The sequence below is a fragment of the Equus caballus genome, chromosome 1, assembly GCF_041296265.1.
Source record: "Equus caballus isolate H_3958 breed thoroughbred chromosome 1, TB-T2T, whole genome shotgun sequence".
NCBI lineage: Eukaryota > Metazoa > Chordata > Mammalia > Perissodactyla > Equidae > Equus > Equus caballus.
The window spans coordinates 188,907,108-188,926,093 of NC_091684.1; the positions used below are offsets into that span (position 1 = coordinate 188,907,108).

Genomic DNA, 18,986 nt, shown 5'->3' on the forward strand with positions numbered 1-18,986 from the left:
TATACGTTCATAAACATAGGTGTACAAATCCCTTCATCGTTTCTCTGCCATTATACTATTCACCTTCTTGTAATTGTCTTTTCTCATTGAACACTGTATCTTAGATTAACTGCCAAAATAAATAGACTTACCAGAGGAGTCCCAGCAGAACGTCCTGTAAGGCCATCCCTGCTCTTCTCTGAATAGCCCCTACTTTCCCAAGGAATGTATTTAAAGTTATTTAGTTTGCTAAACTTTTATTTATGCACAGTGTTTCAGGGGCACTGTTATGTGAAGTGAGCTGTGCCTGCTTTGTATAAATTAATTATGTTAAAAAATATATGCTACTTCAGATTCGTTCCTGAGAAGTTGGAGAGGGAAGAATATTGTGGTGGGAAAACTTTAATTGCAGGAGTCAGCCTTTGCTGTGGTTGTGTGTCTGTTCTGTGGACTCGTAGCTTCTGATACGGTGGCTCTCCTCTGTTTGATGTCACTGAACTGTCAGCTTCGTAAAGATGGAGATTTGTGTCACTTTGTTCACTGCTGTGTCCCCGGCACCCAGAACGACACTAGGCCTGTAGTATTGGCTCAGTAAATATTTATTCAATGAATAAATACCTGAAGAATTCTGAGAAAGCTGAGTATTTTTTCTTATTGTTTTCGTATTTAGAAATATATATGCTGTGACTTACAAACTAAGCATCTGTTGGGGGTGGCATAGGACGTCATCTTTCAAAGATTCTTTCTTGACTTTAGCAGTCATTAAAAAGTTTAGGTGTGACAAAAATAAAGGTGAGTAAACTACAGCCCCTTTCTTAAGGGGCTTGAAGGCAAGATTTCGGTGGATATCCTATCTCTGCATCTGTGAGAGGACTTTCCTTTAGAGCATTTACAAGCTGTCAGTGCCAAGAGTCCTCGTCACGCGCTCTGCCCATCTCACCAAGTGTTATTTAGTGTAGTGGTTCTCAGACTTGGCTTATCACCGGAAAGAACCTAGGGAACCTCAGGAAAATGCAGCTACCTGGGTTCACCTCAGATCAGACCTGAACACGAACTCTGGCGGTGAGGCCTGTCTTTCTAGAAGACTGCCTAGTAGGTTCTGAGGAAAGCTAAATTTAAACCACTGATCTATCCGTTGCCCTTACTTTATGGAGACGGGCACTGAGCTCCCTGAGAGGTTAGCTGGCAGTCGAGTTAGCTGGGCAAACAGCTGAGCCTAGAACTCAGACAGCAATGACTTTGTTGTTATTGTTCATTCGTAAAATTAGAAAGTATTTCATATGTCCTTTAAAAATTGACTGAGGGCGCCGGCCCACTGGTGCAGTGGTTAAGTTTGCACGTTCTGCTTCTCGGCGGCCCTGGGTTCACTGCTTTGGATCCCGGGTGCGGACGTGGCACCTGTTGGCAAAAGCCATGCTGTGATAGGCGTCCCATGTATAAAGTGGAGGAAGATGGGCACGGATGTCAGCTCAGGACCAGTCTTCCTCAGAAAAAAGAGGAGGATTGGCAGTAGTTAGCTCAGGGCTAATCTTCCTCAAGAAAAAAAAAGAGAGAAAAAACAATTGCCTGAAACCTATAATTTTTCAGACCTTTCGATACTGTCTCACAGATCCCTGAGTCTCTTTTCATTTTGTTTCCAATTTTTTTCCTTTTGTCTTTTGGTTGAATAATCTCTATTGCTCCATCTTCAAGTTTATGGACTCTTCCCTCTGTCATCTCCATTCTCCTATTAAGCCCATCCAGTAAAAGTTTTATTTTAGATGTTGTATTTTCCAGTTCTAGAATTTTCATTTGTTTTTTTTCTTTTGTATTTTGATTTATCTGCTGAAATCTCTTGTCTTTTTATTCATTAGAAGTATTTTTTTAAAACTCATTGAGCAGTTTTCTAAAGGCTGCTTTAGAGTCCTGTGTGACCACTGTCACGTCAGGGTCGTCTTGAGGATGGCCTCTACCGATTGTCTTTTCCCTTATGAATGGGTCACATTTTCCTGTCTCTTGGCGTGTGGAGTAGTATTGAATTGTATCCTAGATGTTATGGAAATTCTGGAGTTTGTGATCTGTCTCTGAAGAGTATTGTTGGTTTCGTTTTACAAGACAGTTGAGTTGGTCAGACTGTAGACTTTCTCTCCTTGGTGGGCAGCAGCTCAAATATCAGTTCAGTTTTTAGCCTCAGCTGGAAACTGCTTAGTTTTTCTCGCAGATGTGTGGTTCAGGGGTCAGCCATAGACTTGGGCAGAAAACTCAGAATTTTAGGCTCTACTTCTCTGGTTCTCTTGGGCTCTGTCCTTTGATTTTTCAAGCCAGAAAGTTCTATGAGTTTTGACTGCTCTATGCTGCTGGTGGACTATGGTCTGCCTTCAGGCTAAACCATGAAAAGTGGAAAACTTCCCCCATGCCAGTCCCTTCCCCCAAGTTCCCACTCCTTTCTCAAATCTGCCTACTTTTGTTCATGCTTCAAAGCCTAGTTATTTTATTTTATTATCTTTTAGTTTTTCCCAGTTTTATTGAGATATAATTGATATACAGCACTGTGTAAGTCTAAGTTGTACAGCACAGTGATTTGACTTACATCATAAGTAAAATGAATCATGAAATAATTACCACAATAAGTTTACGTAACATCCATCATCTCATATAGATGGAAAATAAAAGAGAGAGAAAAAAGAATTTGTTGTTCTGATGAGAACTTTGAGGATTTACTCTATTGACAGCTTTCCTGTATGTCACACAGCAGCGATAACTATAGTCACCATGTTGTACATTGCTTCCCTAGTCCTTGTTTATCTTGTAACTGGAGGTCTGTACCTTTTGACCACCTTCATCCAGTTTCTGTGCCTCATCCCCCCATATTTGGTGACCACAAATCTGATCTCTTTTTCTGTGAGTTTGTTTTTTGTTTTTTTTTTTAGATTCCACATATAAATGAGATCGCACAGTATTCCTCTTTCTCTGTCACACCTATTTCACTTAGGATAATGCCCTCAGGCTCTATCCATGTTGTTGCAAATGGCAGGATTTCCTTCTTTTTTACAGGTGAATAATATTCCATCATGTATATATATATCACATTGTCTTTATCCATTCATTCATCAGTGGACACTTGGTTGTTTCTGTGTCTTGGCTATTGTAAATAATGCTGCAATGAACATGGGGGTGCAGATACCTTTTTGAGTTAGTGTTTTCATTTACTTTGGATAAATATCCAGAAGTAGAATTGCTGAATTATATATGGTGGTTCTATTTTTGATTTTTTTGAGGAGCCTCCATTCTGCTTTCTGTGGTAGCTGCACTACAGGTAGTTTCTTTTGTAGATTGTCCAGAGTTATTCTATGTGAGAGGGCCAATCTGTTGTGAGCTTACTCCGCCATGCTAGAAATGGAACCTGGTATTCATTATTTTCAAAGTCTAACTAAAAATTCAAAATTGTGACCTTCTGAATTGATGTCTTCATAGAAGAGATATGCATCCATTCTATAGAGAGTGTCTCCAAATACTGTACCTGATCCGTTTGACTGAACACAGCGATCACCTGTGCCATCTCTAATTTTAATGAAATGGGATAATTCTGCAGACACAGCAGGGAGTTTTAGAGACTATTCTAAACTTTATGGACGAGCGGGGTTCAGTGAGTCCTGAGACTCTGGCTTGAGTTGGAGGAAAGCTGATAAATGCATTTAGCTATTAGCTGTGTTCCCACCTAGAGTAAAATTACAAAAGGATTCAGCGTTTGCCCTTGGTACATTGCCATCCCGTCTAAAGAGTCACTGACAGGTTTCCGGGGTGTTTCTTGTGTTTTGTTTTACAGTTAGCTAATTGGTAAATTAGAGAACAAAGAATGAGGAGATTTGGCTTTACCTTATCTTTGCTGTGAATTTTTGTGTAATCTTGAGCATTTCATTTTACCTGTCACTGTTTTCTCAGCTCTGAAGTATGGACTTCCATAAGACAGAGGGGGCGATAATCTAAAGTAATCCCCCTACATTTTATATTATGTTGAATTGTCAGGACTCGTGCAGAGTCCTGCTTTCCGGAAAAGTAGTAATTGTGCCTTTAAAATTTTTCTTAAATTTGAAAATATTTTAGTGTAAGACATTTGTGTTAAAAAATAATAGGACAGCTACAATAACTAAATTTCTAAAGAGTATGTATTCTGTAGTTGTTGGCGATTTTCTGTAATTTAGTCCTATTAAGCATACCTCATAAAATTCATATATTCCCTTAACATATTAGTACTTGGCAGAAATTTTTAAAATTTTCATTGACTTGAGATGAGTAAGCAGAAATAATTTTAAATGATTCCATTGTTCCAAGGAATCTTTTGTTTTTGCACTGTTAGCTACTTTGAAGAGGGTGAAAATCTTTCTCACCTTATATAGTGAGATATATAGAAAAGATACACTATAACTTGTCTTTTTCCTATGTATTCTAGCCCAGACATTTTTATTGCTTAGAGGTTTTGTTAGCAAGTAGGGACCTAGTTTCTTCAAGTACTCGACATTTTCGTCTCATTACTTTTAGCTGGAGATTCAGTCTTCTTATAGACGAGTATAAGTTTTAGTCATCTTTTCTTCCCAAACTGTGTGGAGTATGAATGATTAGTGAAGGTTAACGCACAGATTTGGTCACTGTATTGGGATAAGGCTGATTCGACTTTGGCACAGTTTGTACACAAAATCGATTTGAAGAGTGTGCGGTGCGCTGTATCTGCTCATCTAAGATTCTATTCTGTGTTTGTGACTCAGATTGCATGTTGTAGAGCAAGAACGGTTTAGGTGAGAAAGCATTCGGACTGGAATTGAAGAAGTCTGGTTTCCAGTGTTCGCTTTTTATCTTTTTGTGTGGTTTTTGAAACTTGCTTTACCTGTTCGGACTTGAGTCTTTTACACCGAGAGACAGAGGAACTGCGTCATCTGTGTAGGCTGTTTAGCTGCGTAATAGAAAATTTAGCCAGGTATTAATGGTTAACATTGAGATTTGCTAGATAATTTTCAATTTAGGTGGTAGACCAAGTAACATGTAATATACGATGTTAGTAAAACCAAAGACTGCTTCCAGCACTCTTGTCTAAACTCGTCGGTGAACACCCCTTGTTCCGTTTTTAAAAACTTACTGGGAGACTTCCAGTTCCAGGTTAAGCCACAGTTTGCTTGAACTGGTAAATGTTGACACCAGTAAGCTGTGGTAAGTTGTGTAATCACTAGAGCAACCACTGGAAAATATTTTTAAAGACATACTGAAAAACACTCTAGGTCAGATAAAGCAAAATGGAATTCTAAAAATGTCCAAGTAACCCATACGAAGGCGGGAAAAAGAAAAGAAAAATAAACAGAGGAAACAGAAAACAAAAGCAAGTGGCAGACTTAAGCCCCAACATATCAATAATTGCATTAAATGTAAACTGTCCTAACATCAGCAATTGGAAGACAGGTTGGCAGAATGGATTAAAAAACAAGCCAGCAAACCACCATTCAGCTATTGTGTCTCATCAAAACTCATTCTAGTGTAACAGTGTAGGTAGGTAGATTGAAAGTAAAAGGATGGGAAAGATATGCTATGCAAACAGTCGTCAAAAGAAAGCAGGAGGGGCTGTTATTAGTATCAGATAAAGTGGACTTCAGAGCAAAGAAAATTACCAGGGACAGAGAAAGACATTACATAATGATAAAATGGGCCGAGAAGACACAGCAAATCCTAAATGTGTGCACACCAGACAACAGAGCTGCAAAGTCCTGTGAAGCAAAAAGTGATAGAACTGAAAGGAGAAACAGACAAACGCACAATTACAGTTGGAGATTTCAGCTCCACTCTCACCAGCTGATACAACAACTGGACAGACCATCCAGTGAGGATACAGAAGAACTGACCCACACCACCGACCAGCGGGACCTCGTCTGTGTTTATAGAACACGTCACCCAACAGCAGCAGAATACACATCCCGTTCAGGACCGGATGGAACATTTCCCTAGATAGATCGTATCCTGGGTGGTGAGACAACCTCACCCCATTGAAAAGAATGGAAATCATGCAGTGTGTTCTCACCCACAGTGGAAATCAACTGGAAATAATGAAGTCTTGGTACATGCAGCAGTTTGGAGAGATCTCAGATGTTGATGTTGATCTCAAATGTTGGATAGATCTCATTATGTTAGTGAAAAAAAAATTCTCCAAAGCTCAGATACTGTGTGATTCCGTGTATATAACATTCTTGAAATGACAAAATTCTAGAAATGGAGAACAGATTAGTGGTTGCCATGGGTTAGGGAGAGTTGGGTGGGGAGAGTGGACGTGACTGTGGAGGGGAACCCGAGGAAGATGTTTTTGGCGTTGGAGTAGTATCTTGAGTCTGGTGGTGGTTACACGCGTCTGCACATGTGACAGAATGGCAGGAGCTATTCACGTGCATTGTGCCAGTGTTAGTTTCCTGGTTATTGTGTTGCATTGTAGTTAAAAAAGATGTAAACGCTGGGGGAAACTGGGTAAAACGTATGCAGAACCTCTCTCTGTTATTTTTGCAGCTTTCTGTGAATCTTTATTTTAAAGTCAAAAGTAAAAAAAAAGCCTTATACACAAATAGGAAAGTACAAGTATTCTTACGCATTAACTTGATGATTTTTTCATGATTTGAGCACAGCTCTGTGACCAGCATTGAGATGCACAGACATTTTCAGTTTGTTTTATTCATCTTATGAATTTAGTTAGAAATTTTTATAATTTAAGCAGAAAAAATGTTCTTGATGAATAATATAAATAAGTTGTTAATATTCACATATTTTATAGTAATCAGAATTAGAGTTTTAGCAGGAAATGTTCTGGAGATAACCAGTCAATTATAAATTCTTAAATACTGAGCTGCAACAAAAATTTAACCGCTATCACTTACCTTGCTCAGTGCTTCATTCCATAACAAAGGGAACTTCATTCTGTGAGTCTCTCATCCTTCTGCTGAAGTAGAGGAGGAGAAAAACAGAAACATGCAAGTGCTAGGGGCTGGCTCGGTGGCATATTGGTAAGTTTTTGTGCTCCACTTTCAGTGGCCTGGCGTTCGCAGGTTCGGAGCCCAGGCATGGACCTAGTACTGCTTGCCAAGCCTACTGTGGCGGTGTCCCTCATAAAACAGAGGAAGGCTGGCACAGATGTTAGCTCAGCAACAATCTTTCTCAAGCAAAAAGAGGTAGATTGGCAACAGATGTTAGCTCTGGGCCAATCTTCCTCATCAAAAAAAAACTCACAAAAAACATGCAAGTGTTTTTTTAAGCCTCTCTTTGAGTCACAACAGCTAACATGTGATTGACCAAAGCAAGTCACATGACAGAATTTAGACTCATTGGGCGGGAAATATATCCCACCTCTTGAGGACAAGGCTGCAAGGAAGGGTAAAGAATTGAGGACATGAATGCAGTTTACCAGAGGGAATATATTTATATAATGTATTTTCACTTATTATATAACTGTTAAAAAAAGTATATTTGTGTTCTACAATTTCTTGGGTTTTAAATTAGTCTTTGGAAGAAAGGAATATTTCATTTTCTTGGTTAGCCTTTTCTGATGAACGGCCTCTAAGTAACTGTCTTGCCTTTGCAGTTCTTGTTTAGAAAGCTGTGCGTATTGAGCAATCTTGAAGAGTAATAGTCTCAGCAAGTCTTTAGGAAATCTTTAACAATTGATCTCTTAACTCCCAATTTAGTAGTTACTAATACATTTTAAGAAGCATGGATATTAAGATATTCTTCTGCCTTATATAAACTATATAATTAGTAATGTGTTTCAACAATATTAGTAACAAATAATTCAAATGAGAAAAGTAATGCTAGAATTTAAATGATAGCTTTTTGACTGTGAGAGAATGAACCTGCAGAATTCTTGGCTATTAGCCTTTTAACTGATTCTCGAGAATTATGTCTACAGGGAAGTTACAAATAATTTATAGTGCTGGTGTTAACCCGAGTAACAATTCATCATATGTAAATAATTATATTCATGAATCTAACAAGAAAGATCGTAATTGTGTCTAAGTTCATGTAAATATTTTATTTTGGTAGGATTTTAACTTAAAAAATAGAGTAAGAAAACCACAGATACTTTAATGAAACAAAGTTTCGGTTTTTATCATTTTTTTACTCTTTGGCGTTCTTGATCCTCAGTGCTCCTCCTGATCAGAGCTCGCCTTCAGTATCCTTCTAGTCCTCTGTCTAGTCGTACAGCCTCCTTTTCCAACAGGGAGAAGGAATAGAGAAGAATAAAGAATCTGAATTCTCAGCAAATCTCTTATGACGTGGGGTAGAGAGGTGTGAATTAAAGGGGAATTATGTCGCTTCTCCACCTTGTCCTTTTTTGAGCTTTAATATTCTTAGTCTTAGTTATTGAAAGAGCAGGGAGTGTGTTCCTGGCTTCCGTTATTTTGTCAGAGCTTATCTTTTTCTGGTTTGGATAATATATTTTATGTGAGGGGTAGCAGAGAGGCTGAGCGGCTGTTGCCTTGGTGGTATTGCCATGAGTTAAGTCTGGTCTTCAGCCTTGCATGTATAAAAACTTACTTTTGTCTCTTTTTCTTGAAGAGCTGGACAAATAGACATATATAGCCAGGTTGATGAGGATGGTTTTAAATTTTTCTTTGAGAAAGACAAGCAGGCTGAGCAGATCAGAACGGTTTGCTGGCTTTAGAAGCACAGGCGTAGATTTTACTTTACTCGCTCTGGTTCGTATACATTCCTGCAGACCATTGTCCTGGATTGCGAACATATTTTTAGACGAGATTTGTTTGATGGAATTACAGTTTGTCTTAACTTAGGCTCTTTTTAATCTCATTGGTGAGGTTTTGGAGTCCTCATAAACTTAAGGGGTCCTAACATCTTCAGCAATGGTTTTATCTTCTTAGAGGATGATATTTACTTTAAAACTCTTTCCGAATTTTGGGGCTACCAGTTTTTTGGGAGTGTATATATCTCTCGTATCACTTATATCTTCTTGTATAATGATCCTGTGTAAATTCTGATGATTAGTATTTGGTTGATAAAGTACTGCTGTGTATGTTTATACACATAAACTTTAATTTTCACTTTTCCTAAAGAGAGTAGATTGAGGGGAGGTTAGGATGTGGGACCAAATGCAGACGATGTTTTGAAAAAATTTGCTTTCAGTAAAAGTGAGAGATGAGATTTGTAAAGATCGAAAATATTACAACATGTTTATTTGCTGTTGAGAATAATCCAAGATAGGAGGAGAAGTTGATGATGTATGGGAGAGGGTATAATTATAAAAGTAAGCCCTTGAGTAGGAAACAGAAAGGCTGGGATCCAGAGTGTAACTGAGAAGTTAGATAGGAGCTGAATCACTGTATCTATTGTAAAAAGAGGGAGGTGGAGCAAGGGGTGCAGATGTAGAGATTGGGCGAGGGTCGGTGAGGGGGTCTAGTTGCATGTTTTGTTGATTTGGCAAGCTCATTAACTTGGGGTGGGCGCGGAGGGGATGGCCAGAGAGTTGAAGAGGGAGAAAAAAGTCATACAGGAGTCGTTGAGAGTGAAGGAGCTCAAACTTCGGTGAAGTGTGGTATGTTACAGGGCAGTGTTGAGTATCCATTTGAAATTTATGGTCATAAATTGGAGACTAGTCGATACTATATTTTAACATAGTTTATAAAAATTTAATTGATCATTACGATTGCTTTGGGGTGTTTACTTTTTGCCAGGTATTAAGTGCTTTTTATGAATCATTCTAATACTCTTAAGAGTGTTTGTCCCATTTTGCAGATGAAGAAACAGAAACACAGATATGTAGCAAAATCCTGTATGTCACCTCCCAGAATTTACATATTAGTATTTGCTTCAGATTTATATGTGTGTGTGTGCATGCACGTATGCGTAACTAAAACATAAAAAGAAATAGCACACTGTATAAATGAATGAGGTCTATTCTGTTCCCTTTCCCGGGGCCATGGCCTTCCTTCTTCCCCAGACATAGCTACTCATGAGTAGTGGGTGTAAACTTACAGTCCATATATGATTAAAAAAAGGTATATTTCTGTTTTATCAAGTTTCTTTGTCAGCATTATGTTCTTGAATTCTTTCCATTTTACTCTGTGTAAAGTTTATTACTCTAATTGCTGTATAGTATTTCAGTGTATAAATATACCACAAGATGTTTCTCAGTCTCCTTTGATGAGCATTTAGGCTGTCTGCAGTGTCCCACCTTACTAATGATGCTGCCGTGAACTGCCTTTCTGCGCCTTATCTTTAGAGATGAGTCTGGGGAATGAAATTGCTGGGTCAAAGGTTATGCATGTTTTTGGTTTTAATAGATAGTGTCCTCAAGTGTGGTTATGTGTGAAGTATTTGAGAGTAGCTATTACTTAATGTAAGACTGTTTTGAATATTTCCAGCCATGTGAGTTAAAATTTTTATCTAATCATTTCTCTTGGTGGTTCTTTGATTATTGGTGAGCTTGAGCATCTTTTCACATTTGTTGGTCATTTGTTTTTCCTCCTGTAAATTGCCTGATCCATTTTATCTCTTGCTCAATAGGAATTCTTAGCATATTTTGAATGCTAATCTTTTGTCTTTTTGCAAATATTTTCTCTGTTATTTGTATGCTATTGTTATGCATAAATTTCAAATTATGTTATGGGTGAATTTAATCCATCCTTACTTTTATGGAGTTTTTGTTTTGTTTAAGACCTATCCCTAGATCAAAAATATATGTTGTTTTCTTCTAAAAATTTAAAATTTTGTTTTGATTTTTCAGCCTTTAATCTGGATTTTATTTTTGTTTTACTGTTTAGTGTGAGGAGTTTTTTCCCCATTGGATAGGCCGTTATTTTAATACTATATATTCGTTCATCAGTTTGAAATATTACTTTTATGTTAAATCAGATGTCCATATTTGCCTAGGTCTGTTTCTTAGACATTCTTTCTATACCATTGGTCTCTTTATCCCAGAGTCGTAACCTATGATATGAATAGATCAGTGCTTTTATCAGCTACTTTCTGGGAATTTTTCTTTCCATTCCATTTAAATTTCTCAATCATTAGATTAAACTATTTCTTCGTGTTCTAAGTGCCGATGCTGCTTTTACTTGATTAGTTACCGGTATTCAACTTGAAAACATTTGAATCCTTTATCCATCTTAGTAATTCTCTTCTTAACCATGCTGGTGTTACTGTTGTGTGATAGAACAAATCCTTAAATAGTTACTCAGGAAACTTTTGCAGTCCAAGATTTGTTTTAGGAAGCAGGAGAAATGTCTGTGTTCAATATATTAAACTTAAAGAAACTCGAGTTACTTTTATAGTAATGAAGATATTTTTAAAACTCGTTTTCTAGGTCGGCCATATCCTGATCCAGCGCTCCCTCCGCCAAGGCATGACAGATTTTATCCCAATTCTGGTAGACTGTCTGGACCAGCGGAACTCAGGAGTGTCCCTATGCCATCTGTGGGTAAAGCAGGTAAGAAATGCTTGGTGTGTGCGTATGTGTTTCTTGATAATGGTGGCATTCTAAAGAGCAGGAAGCTGAACAAAGGACTAATATAATTGCCATCTCTGGTAGCTCTTAAGGCCAAAATCTCTTTCCTGAAAACTTCCTGGTTTTGTGTTTCTTGTTATATTGTACACGTCCATGGCATCTACACGTTCCTTGTTGGCTGGTTAGGGCACCTGGTAATGGGTTGACTGTGTGTACCTTTGACGGTAAATTTTACTCTGTTCCATGATTTGTATTCTAGTTTTTCCAGTCAACTTACATATATCCTGTTTAGTAATCAGGGGAGTTAGGCTAGTGTGAATGGATGTGAACGTCCACCAGAAAAATAATTTGAGTGCATGCTCTGTTGATGGTTTAGTCAGTTAACCTTGTTTAAACATTTTACACTTAGATTTAACTAACAGTTACTGAGCAGCCTACTATTTGTCAGACGCTCTTTTACTTAAACCACCTCACCAACCCACTGACGTTGGGAAAAGTATATATCCAGTGTATCAGTCAGGAGTGCGTAACATTAAGAACATAAAAAGATTAAAAATAAGTAGAAAATTAAATTTATTGATAAAAAATTCCTCAGGAAAAGATATATATTGGGGGAGGGCATTACCAGTTATAATCTTTATTATTTTAGAAAATCAATCTTTTTTGAGTAATAAGCAAAGAAGCACACCTGTGGCCTGGATTTCTTTTATTAGTTATAATCAAGTTAATTGTTTTTAACTGTTTGGCTTTTGAAGTTGTTTTCCCTTATTAATTCAAGCTTAATGGAATGAAAGTATATGTGGATTGAACATCTGTTTCTCAACTAATGCCATTTAAAATTTTTTACATGTCCTTTTTTTTTTTTAAAGCATTGAACAATATCCAATTTAGCAAGTAATTTTTTTTTTTTTTTTTTTTTTAAAGATTTTATTTTTTCCTTTTTCTCCCCAAAGGCCCCCGGTACATAGTTGTGTATTCTTCGTTGTGGGTCCTTCTAGTTGTGGCATGTGGGACGCTGCCTCAGCGTGGTCTGACGAGCAGTGCCATGTCCGCACCCAGGACTCGAACCAACGAAACACTGGGCCGCCTGCAGCGGAGCGCGCGAACTTAACCACTCGGCCACGGGGCCAGCCCCTTAGCAAGTAATTTTTAAGTGCCTTCTGTTTAGAAGGTACCCTGCTTGACATGGCAGATAATATAATTATAATGAGGTACAGTGCTTGGCTGCAAGAAGCTAATAATTAAATAGGGGAAAAAGACAAAAACCTAAATATTTAACTAATACTGTAAGTCCCATGAAAGAATATACTGTGTTCATGGAAAGCGAGAGCTCCCGTCTAGTTGAAGGATCAGGGAAAACTCCATGAAGGAGGTGGCATTTGAGCTGCTTTTGAGGGAATTTGAAAAATTAGTTGAGAGGTGGAGGTCTGTGCCAGTAATAATGAGCAACATAAGCAAAACAAAGAAAAGAGACAACATGAGTCATTGATGGATAATGGCTGTAAAGCTGAGTTATTAATCACTTAATAAGATCTTAGGGCTAAATGAATTAATGTGTGTTGAAAGTGTTTTGTAAACAGAAAAGTTCTATACATGTGTAATAGATTAGTACTGGGTTGTCCATATATGGTATTTACATGAAGGAGAATGGTGAGAGAGATGGTTGAAACACATCGACTGGCACTTAGAGCTCAGTAAACATTTATGGAATAAAAGTGAATTATCTCATTTGATCTTCACAATGAACCGATGAAGTAGATACTGTTATCCTCGTTTTATAGATGAAGAAACCAAGGCACAGAAAGGTGCTCAAGATTTCAGGTAGGAAGTATCAGAGGCAGGATTTGAAGCCATGTCTGTCTGACACCAGAGCCATGGTCTTGATCCCTGTACTTTATGGAAGTGAGAGGACCAGCCACTGATGCACTGAATGTCTATAGAATGCTTACTGAATGACAGGCATTGATGGCAGTGGCTCTGTTTCAGTGGCAAATAGGATGAGCATTCCTTATCCCTTGAGGTCTAGTAAAGGCCTGAGGCGACAGCACTACGTGGTGACAAAAGTAATGAGTACAGAAGATTATGGGAGCTTTAGGGCACTCCCCAGGAGGAGGTGTTGGTGTTTTGAGTGTGGGATGGTCAAGAAAGTCTTCTTGGAGGAAGTGACATACAAGCTGGTAATTAAAGGAAGAATTAGCTGGATGAAAATGATGGTGATAATGTTCCAGGAAGAGAGAATAGCATCTTTAAAGCTTTAGAGTTGAGTGCCTAGGAAATTATGGCGGTTACATGGAGCGTGAGCCAGGGAGTACTGAAACAAGCAGTGAAGAGGTAAGCAGTGCATACAGTTTTCAAGGCCTTGCAAACCTGTTCAGAAATTTGGACCTAATTCACAGGATAATGCGAACACATTAAAAAAGGATTTTAAACAGAGAAATAATACAATCAGATCTGCATTTCAGCGAAATTACTCTCGTTGCATTATGGTGAATAGATTGGAGGGAGCAGTCAAGATTGGAAGGAGGGGAACCTTTTAGGCGACTGTGCCAGAAATCTACATGAGCGATGTGGGTGATTTAGCAGAGGGGATAGATAGATGTGGACAGACAGAAAATAGAATTGGGAGAATTTAGGGTTCAAGGCACGTGGGAGTGAGGGAGGAGGAGTCTTGGCTGATGTCCAGGTTCCTGGCTGTGGCACCTGGGGCCATTCATTGGTCTGAAACTAGGGACAAGGAGCAGCAGAAAGTTTCGCAGGAAAGATTATGTTACATTTTCAACTTACAAAATTAGCAGCACCTGTGATCCACCTGCATGAATATTCAAGCAGGCCGCTCAAGCTTTGAAGTCCTGGGGGAAATATCTGGAGCTGAGTGACGCATCTGGAAGTCCTTAGTGTTAGACATCAAGTTAAAGCTGTGGGAGTGGATGGGATTTCTCAAGGAGAGGATGAGAAGAGAATAGGGCTGAGGGTGGAGCTCTGAGGGGACCCCCATTTAAGGATGGTCAGCCGTAGTGCAGCCCACCAAAGAGACTGAGAAGGAGCGGCTAGAAAGGAGAGAGGGAGGAAGGGACCATCACAGAAGCTGAAGGCTGGGAGCCCAGCTTTCAAGAGGGGATGGAGCAGTCAACAATGGTGAGAAACCACATAACTATGGACTAAAAGTGTCAATTTTAATTTAGCAAAAAAGAGACTATTTTTGATCTTGGTGCAAGTAATTTCAGTAGAGCAGTGGTTATTGCAAATAGATTGCAGTAAAATGAGAACAAAATGGGAGGAATTCCGAACTCTTTATGTAGAAGAATCCTTGACTGTGAAGGAGAGAGGTAGCCTAGGGGTATTCTCTTTCCCTCTCTTGTTTAAATAGCAGTTGGGAGAGACTTGCTGATAGGATGATCCAGCAGAAAGCCAGGAGGGGGAAACAAGATGATACATGAGGAAACTGGAGGCGAGGGATTCTGAGCTCAGAATCAGGGTTATAGATGTCTAGGAGGATCCTTTTCCATGATAATAGGAGGAAAGATCATGGAGTATAGTTGCTGATCCATTTATATGTTTGAGTACAAAAAGTTCAGCGGCTTTCTAAGTGACTGGTGTAGTCGGTTTGAGGAGAATGGAGGTTTGAAACTGCTGAGCAGAAAACTGGCCTAGAAGACACGGAAGGCAGGCTGGGCAGCAGGCAGCTGGAGGGGTGGCTGCAGAGCCCTCAGCCTGGAGTGCTGCCGGTCTACATGGCTCTGTGGTTTATTTTGCTGTTTAGCACCAGAAGTGCTTAGTGGCTCAGGTGGAGACCAAGTGGAAGCAGAGAGCTGGATTAATCTAGGGCTGGAATGGTGTCACACACGTGTGAAAAATGGCCGGGAGAGCGAGGACGGTGATGACTGGCCGAAGCGGTGGACGCTCAAGTCTGGTGACTTAGGGAGGGAAATGGAGAGAGGAGGAGGCTGTTAGATCAGAGCGCTGGAAGCTTCAGTGACTGGCAAGTCCAGGTATAGAGAGAGTGGTCACTGAAAGCTGGGACAGGATAGGTGCTTGTGGTCAGAGAGGGCTGGTTTGAATTTATGGTCTCAGAGAGAGCAGTTCTTGATAACAACATCCGGGAACATTTGTTTAGAAACAGTGGCTAAATTGAAATGCTAGTCCATGTTACCTGATGGAGGAATAAGCAAGGATGAGAGGGAGGAAAGGAGGGAGGGAGGGAGGGAGAAAAGAAAGGACGGAAAAAAGATGGGAGAAAAGTGCAAGAAGGAAGGAAGGAAGGAGGGAAGAAAGGAGGGGGTGGGCTCCTGCCTCCTGGAAATCTGATGCTGCTGCCCGCCTGCCTGGAGCAAGCTAGGACATCACTGCCCTGTGCCCTTGCAGAGTCTGCCGACATCTCCAGGATCTCAAGCTGTTCTTGTGGCCCCAGCTTGGGATGCTGGTATCAAGCTAGTTTAGGCACTAACAAGGGTGGGTGGGAAGATATCGATGTCCTTTGTGATCTGGAGATATTCCAGGAACGGAGTGGTAAATCATACATTTTCATGGTTTAACTTTTATGTTTAGATGGGCCGGTGTCTTCAGAAATGGAATCCAGTACAAATGATAGCAAAGACGATCTTGGTGTAAGTATTGAAAATGGAGTTTTATCCATGTGTTCATGAGCCTTCTAGTCTGTACATTTACTAGAATAGAAATTTAACCGGCAATCTAGTTTTGATATAAAGCTGCTTCTCTTATTTTGACAAATGTACTTCCTACCCAGCATTATAGCTGTTTCTTTTCTGGATTGTGCTCTGTGGTGATAAAGTACAACTTCTAGACTAAAGGCTTTAGAGAGTTTACTATAGTTAAGCAAGAATTTGGATTTTCCCCCTTAGATTTTTATTTGAATGTTTGAAAGTATATTTTTGTTTAGTACGTTTACAATCCTGGGTTTAGTCACCCTGAAAATATAAACATAAGCATCTTTCCTTTTTTTTCAGTCTATGCTTGATAAAAGAATGTTTCTTTTGGTACTCTTGGACGATTCTTGGGTTTATTTCTTTAGCTAGAACCTTACTTTGTTGGGTAAAACTTTTTTCTGTGGAATGAAAATATTTGTGATAGCCAAAATCCATCTGAGGTAGAAAACAGTCTTTCTCTGGCGCCCTTTGAGACGAGCATGGCCTGCTTTTGCCTGGGTGCCCAGGTGCTTGCTTCTAAGCCCAGGATGTTCAGGAAAACGACCGCAAGTTTTGCTGTTTTAGTGACTGCCGGGTGTCAATTTGTTACAGAATTTAAATGTGCCTGATTCATCTCTCCCCGCCGAAAGTGGAGCAGCGGGTCCCGGCTTTGTCCCACCGCCAGTCCCGCCGGTCAGAGCCCCGTTGTTTGCAGTGGATGCGCGGGGCCCGATGGTGAGACGCGGCCCGCCCCTGCCTCCACCGCCCCCGGGACACGTGTACGCGGCTCCCCGAGACTGCTTTCCACCCAGGGATTTCCCGGGCCCGCCGCCGCCGCCCTTCTCAAGTATGTTGTTTGTTTTTTTAAATTAATATGTGTTTATAGAGTAAATCAGAGATATTTATTCTACTTTCTGTTCACGTAGTGAAACAGTGGAAGACCATTTTTCTCACGTGCTGTGGGTGTACCATTAATTTCCCATTTGGGCAGGTGGCCAGCCATCAGCAGACTGTAGTGGGACTTCACCTTGATTCCTCTTAATGTGCAATTGTTTTTGTATTTCCGGATCAAGAACATCATTGGCTTTCTGCAGGATTAGTTAAGACTGATGTTATTTGTATCTTATTTGATAGAAACTGGTTACTGTGTCAATTGGTAAAAATAATTATTTTCTATTTTAACGCTAAAATTACTGACTAAAGTATTTCTTTAAATCTTTTTCTTAGGTGGTTCCCATGCAGTCCCTCTTATTTAAAAACTAAAATGTTTATCATGTTTAGACTAATTGTTGAGTTTCTTGAAATTCTTTCGTAGCCTCACATAAGAAAAAAGGAGTAATTTATTGCTTTTATACCTATCATTACCATTTAGAGCTGTAGGTTTCTACAGAATAAATACATGGTTATCAAACATTAGATACAAGTCTATTATTTACCTGATGCAGTCATTCCTTCTTTCTTTGCTCCTCTATTTTTAAAGCTTAAGGTGAATTAAAATGATTTTGTTTGGGGAATTTCAAGATGGCCTTTGATTAACTGGAAATATTTTAGGATAATATCAAATTAGAATTGAGAATTACTGAACTACATTCTAAGTCTGGTGGAAATTGTATTACATGAAACTTTTTGTATATTTTGAAGTAATTCTCCTTTTTTAAAGGTGTCAAGATGTTAGATTTCCGTAGGACAAAGATTGTCTAAAATCAATAATATTCCCTTTCCTCGTGTGTAAAGGGAGTATTAATGTTGTAATAATTCATTTGTTAAATCAAATAATTATGCCGATGTCAGTTTTTGAATGTAAAGATAGGTAGTGGAAGTTACCGCAATACGGGTGCTTAAAGTTAAAAAATGTCTTTTCCCAATCTCTTTGAACAGTGAGAAATGTCTATGCACCCAGAGGTTTTCCTCAGTACTTTGCCCCAAGACCTGGATTTTTCCCCCCACCCCCACAGCCTGAAAGTAGAAGTGAACTCCCATCAGGGTTGACTCCACCTTCAAATGAGCCGACTACTGAACATCCGGAACCAGCGCAGGAAACTTGACAATGTTTCTGGTCTCTCTTCAAAAGTGATTGTGACTTTTCTCTCCTTTTCAGTTTAAGTAACTGCTGTTACTTAAGAGATTATACTTTTGCTCAAATTGAAGCTTATTGGAATTATAATTCTCAGGATAGTATTTTGTAAATAAAGATGATTTAAATATGACTCTTACGAGTAAATTATTTTCATTTTATTTTGTTCTAGATAGTATAATTATTTTAATTTGGTTAATGAATCCACTATCACATAAACAATAGTGGGAGTTTTATATATGTAATCTTGCAGTGGGGAATGTTTTAAACTCCAAAGGCTGTGTCTATGCCAAGAACTGTATTTACTGTGGTTGTAGACAAATGTGAAAGTAACTTTATGCCTAAGTAAATAAATTTTAATTGATTTAAAGACTTGTTCGGCATTGATAATAAAATCAGCTAGTTTTTTCATAAATATGGCTCTATTAGTTAGTCTTTTTACTTCTCTCAGTAGTTTTGAGGCTCAAAATTAATGCTTTATATGGATCTTTCTCATTTGATTATCTTACCAAAAATGTGCCCTCTTTCTTGCAAATAGACAGGAATGACCAAAAACAACAAATTAATCCACTTTTAAAAGTGAAAATTGATTATATTTTAAAGAAAGCCAGGATATTGTCTAATGGTAAATTTCAGAATTGGAATTTTCTTCATTCACTAGTTTCCTGTACAATTTTCTTTCTTTCTTGTTTTTCTCTTCCTTTGTAAGATGTTTACTGTTTTTAGTGGGGAATGTAGAGATTTACTATAGGATAACTGTACTGAGGCAGTGTCATCATTTTGAGCTTTGGGCTCAGTATCCTCAGAATGTTTCCCTAACTTAGGTTTGTGT

General features: G+C 38.9%; 1 protein-coding gene across 17 annotated transcripts in view; it reads left to right on the top strand.

Moving 5' to 3' along the window:
- The window catches only part of MIA2 (MIA SH3 domain ER export factor 2), an 88,117-nt gene extending 69,830 nt beyond the window's left edge, over positions 1–18,287 (top strand). For all 17 annotated transcript variants that reach the window (XR_011441077.1, XM_014734174.3, XM_023624357.2 and 14 more), the window contains 4 exons: positions 11,297–11,419; positions 15,983–16,041; positions 16,693–16,927; positions 17,959–18,287. Coding sequence is in view for 16 of the 17 variants with exons in the window: in XM_014734174.3 (XP_014589660.2) it covers positions 11,297–11,419; positions 15,983–16,041; positions 16,693–16,927; positions 17,959–18,125 (584 nt within the window). In the remaining variant the exon portion in view is untranslated. The remainder of the gene's footprint in view (positions 1–11,296; positions 11,420–15,982; positions 16,042–16,692; positions 16,928–17,958) is intronic.
- The last annotated feature ends 699 nt before the right edge of the window (positions 18,288–18,986 follow it).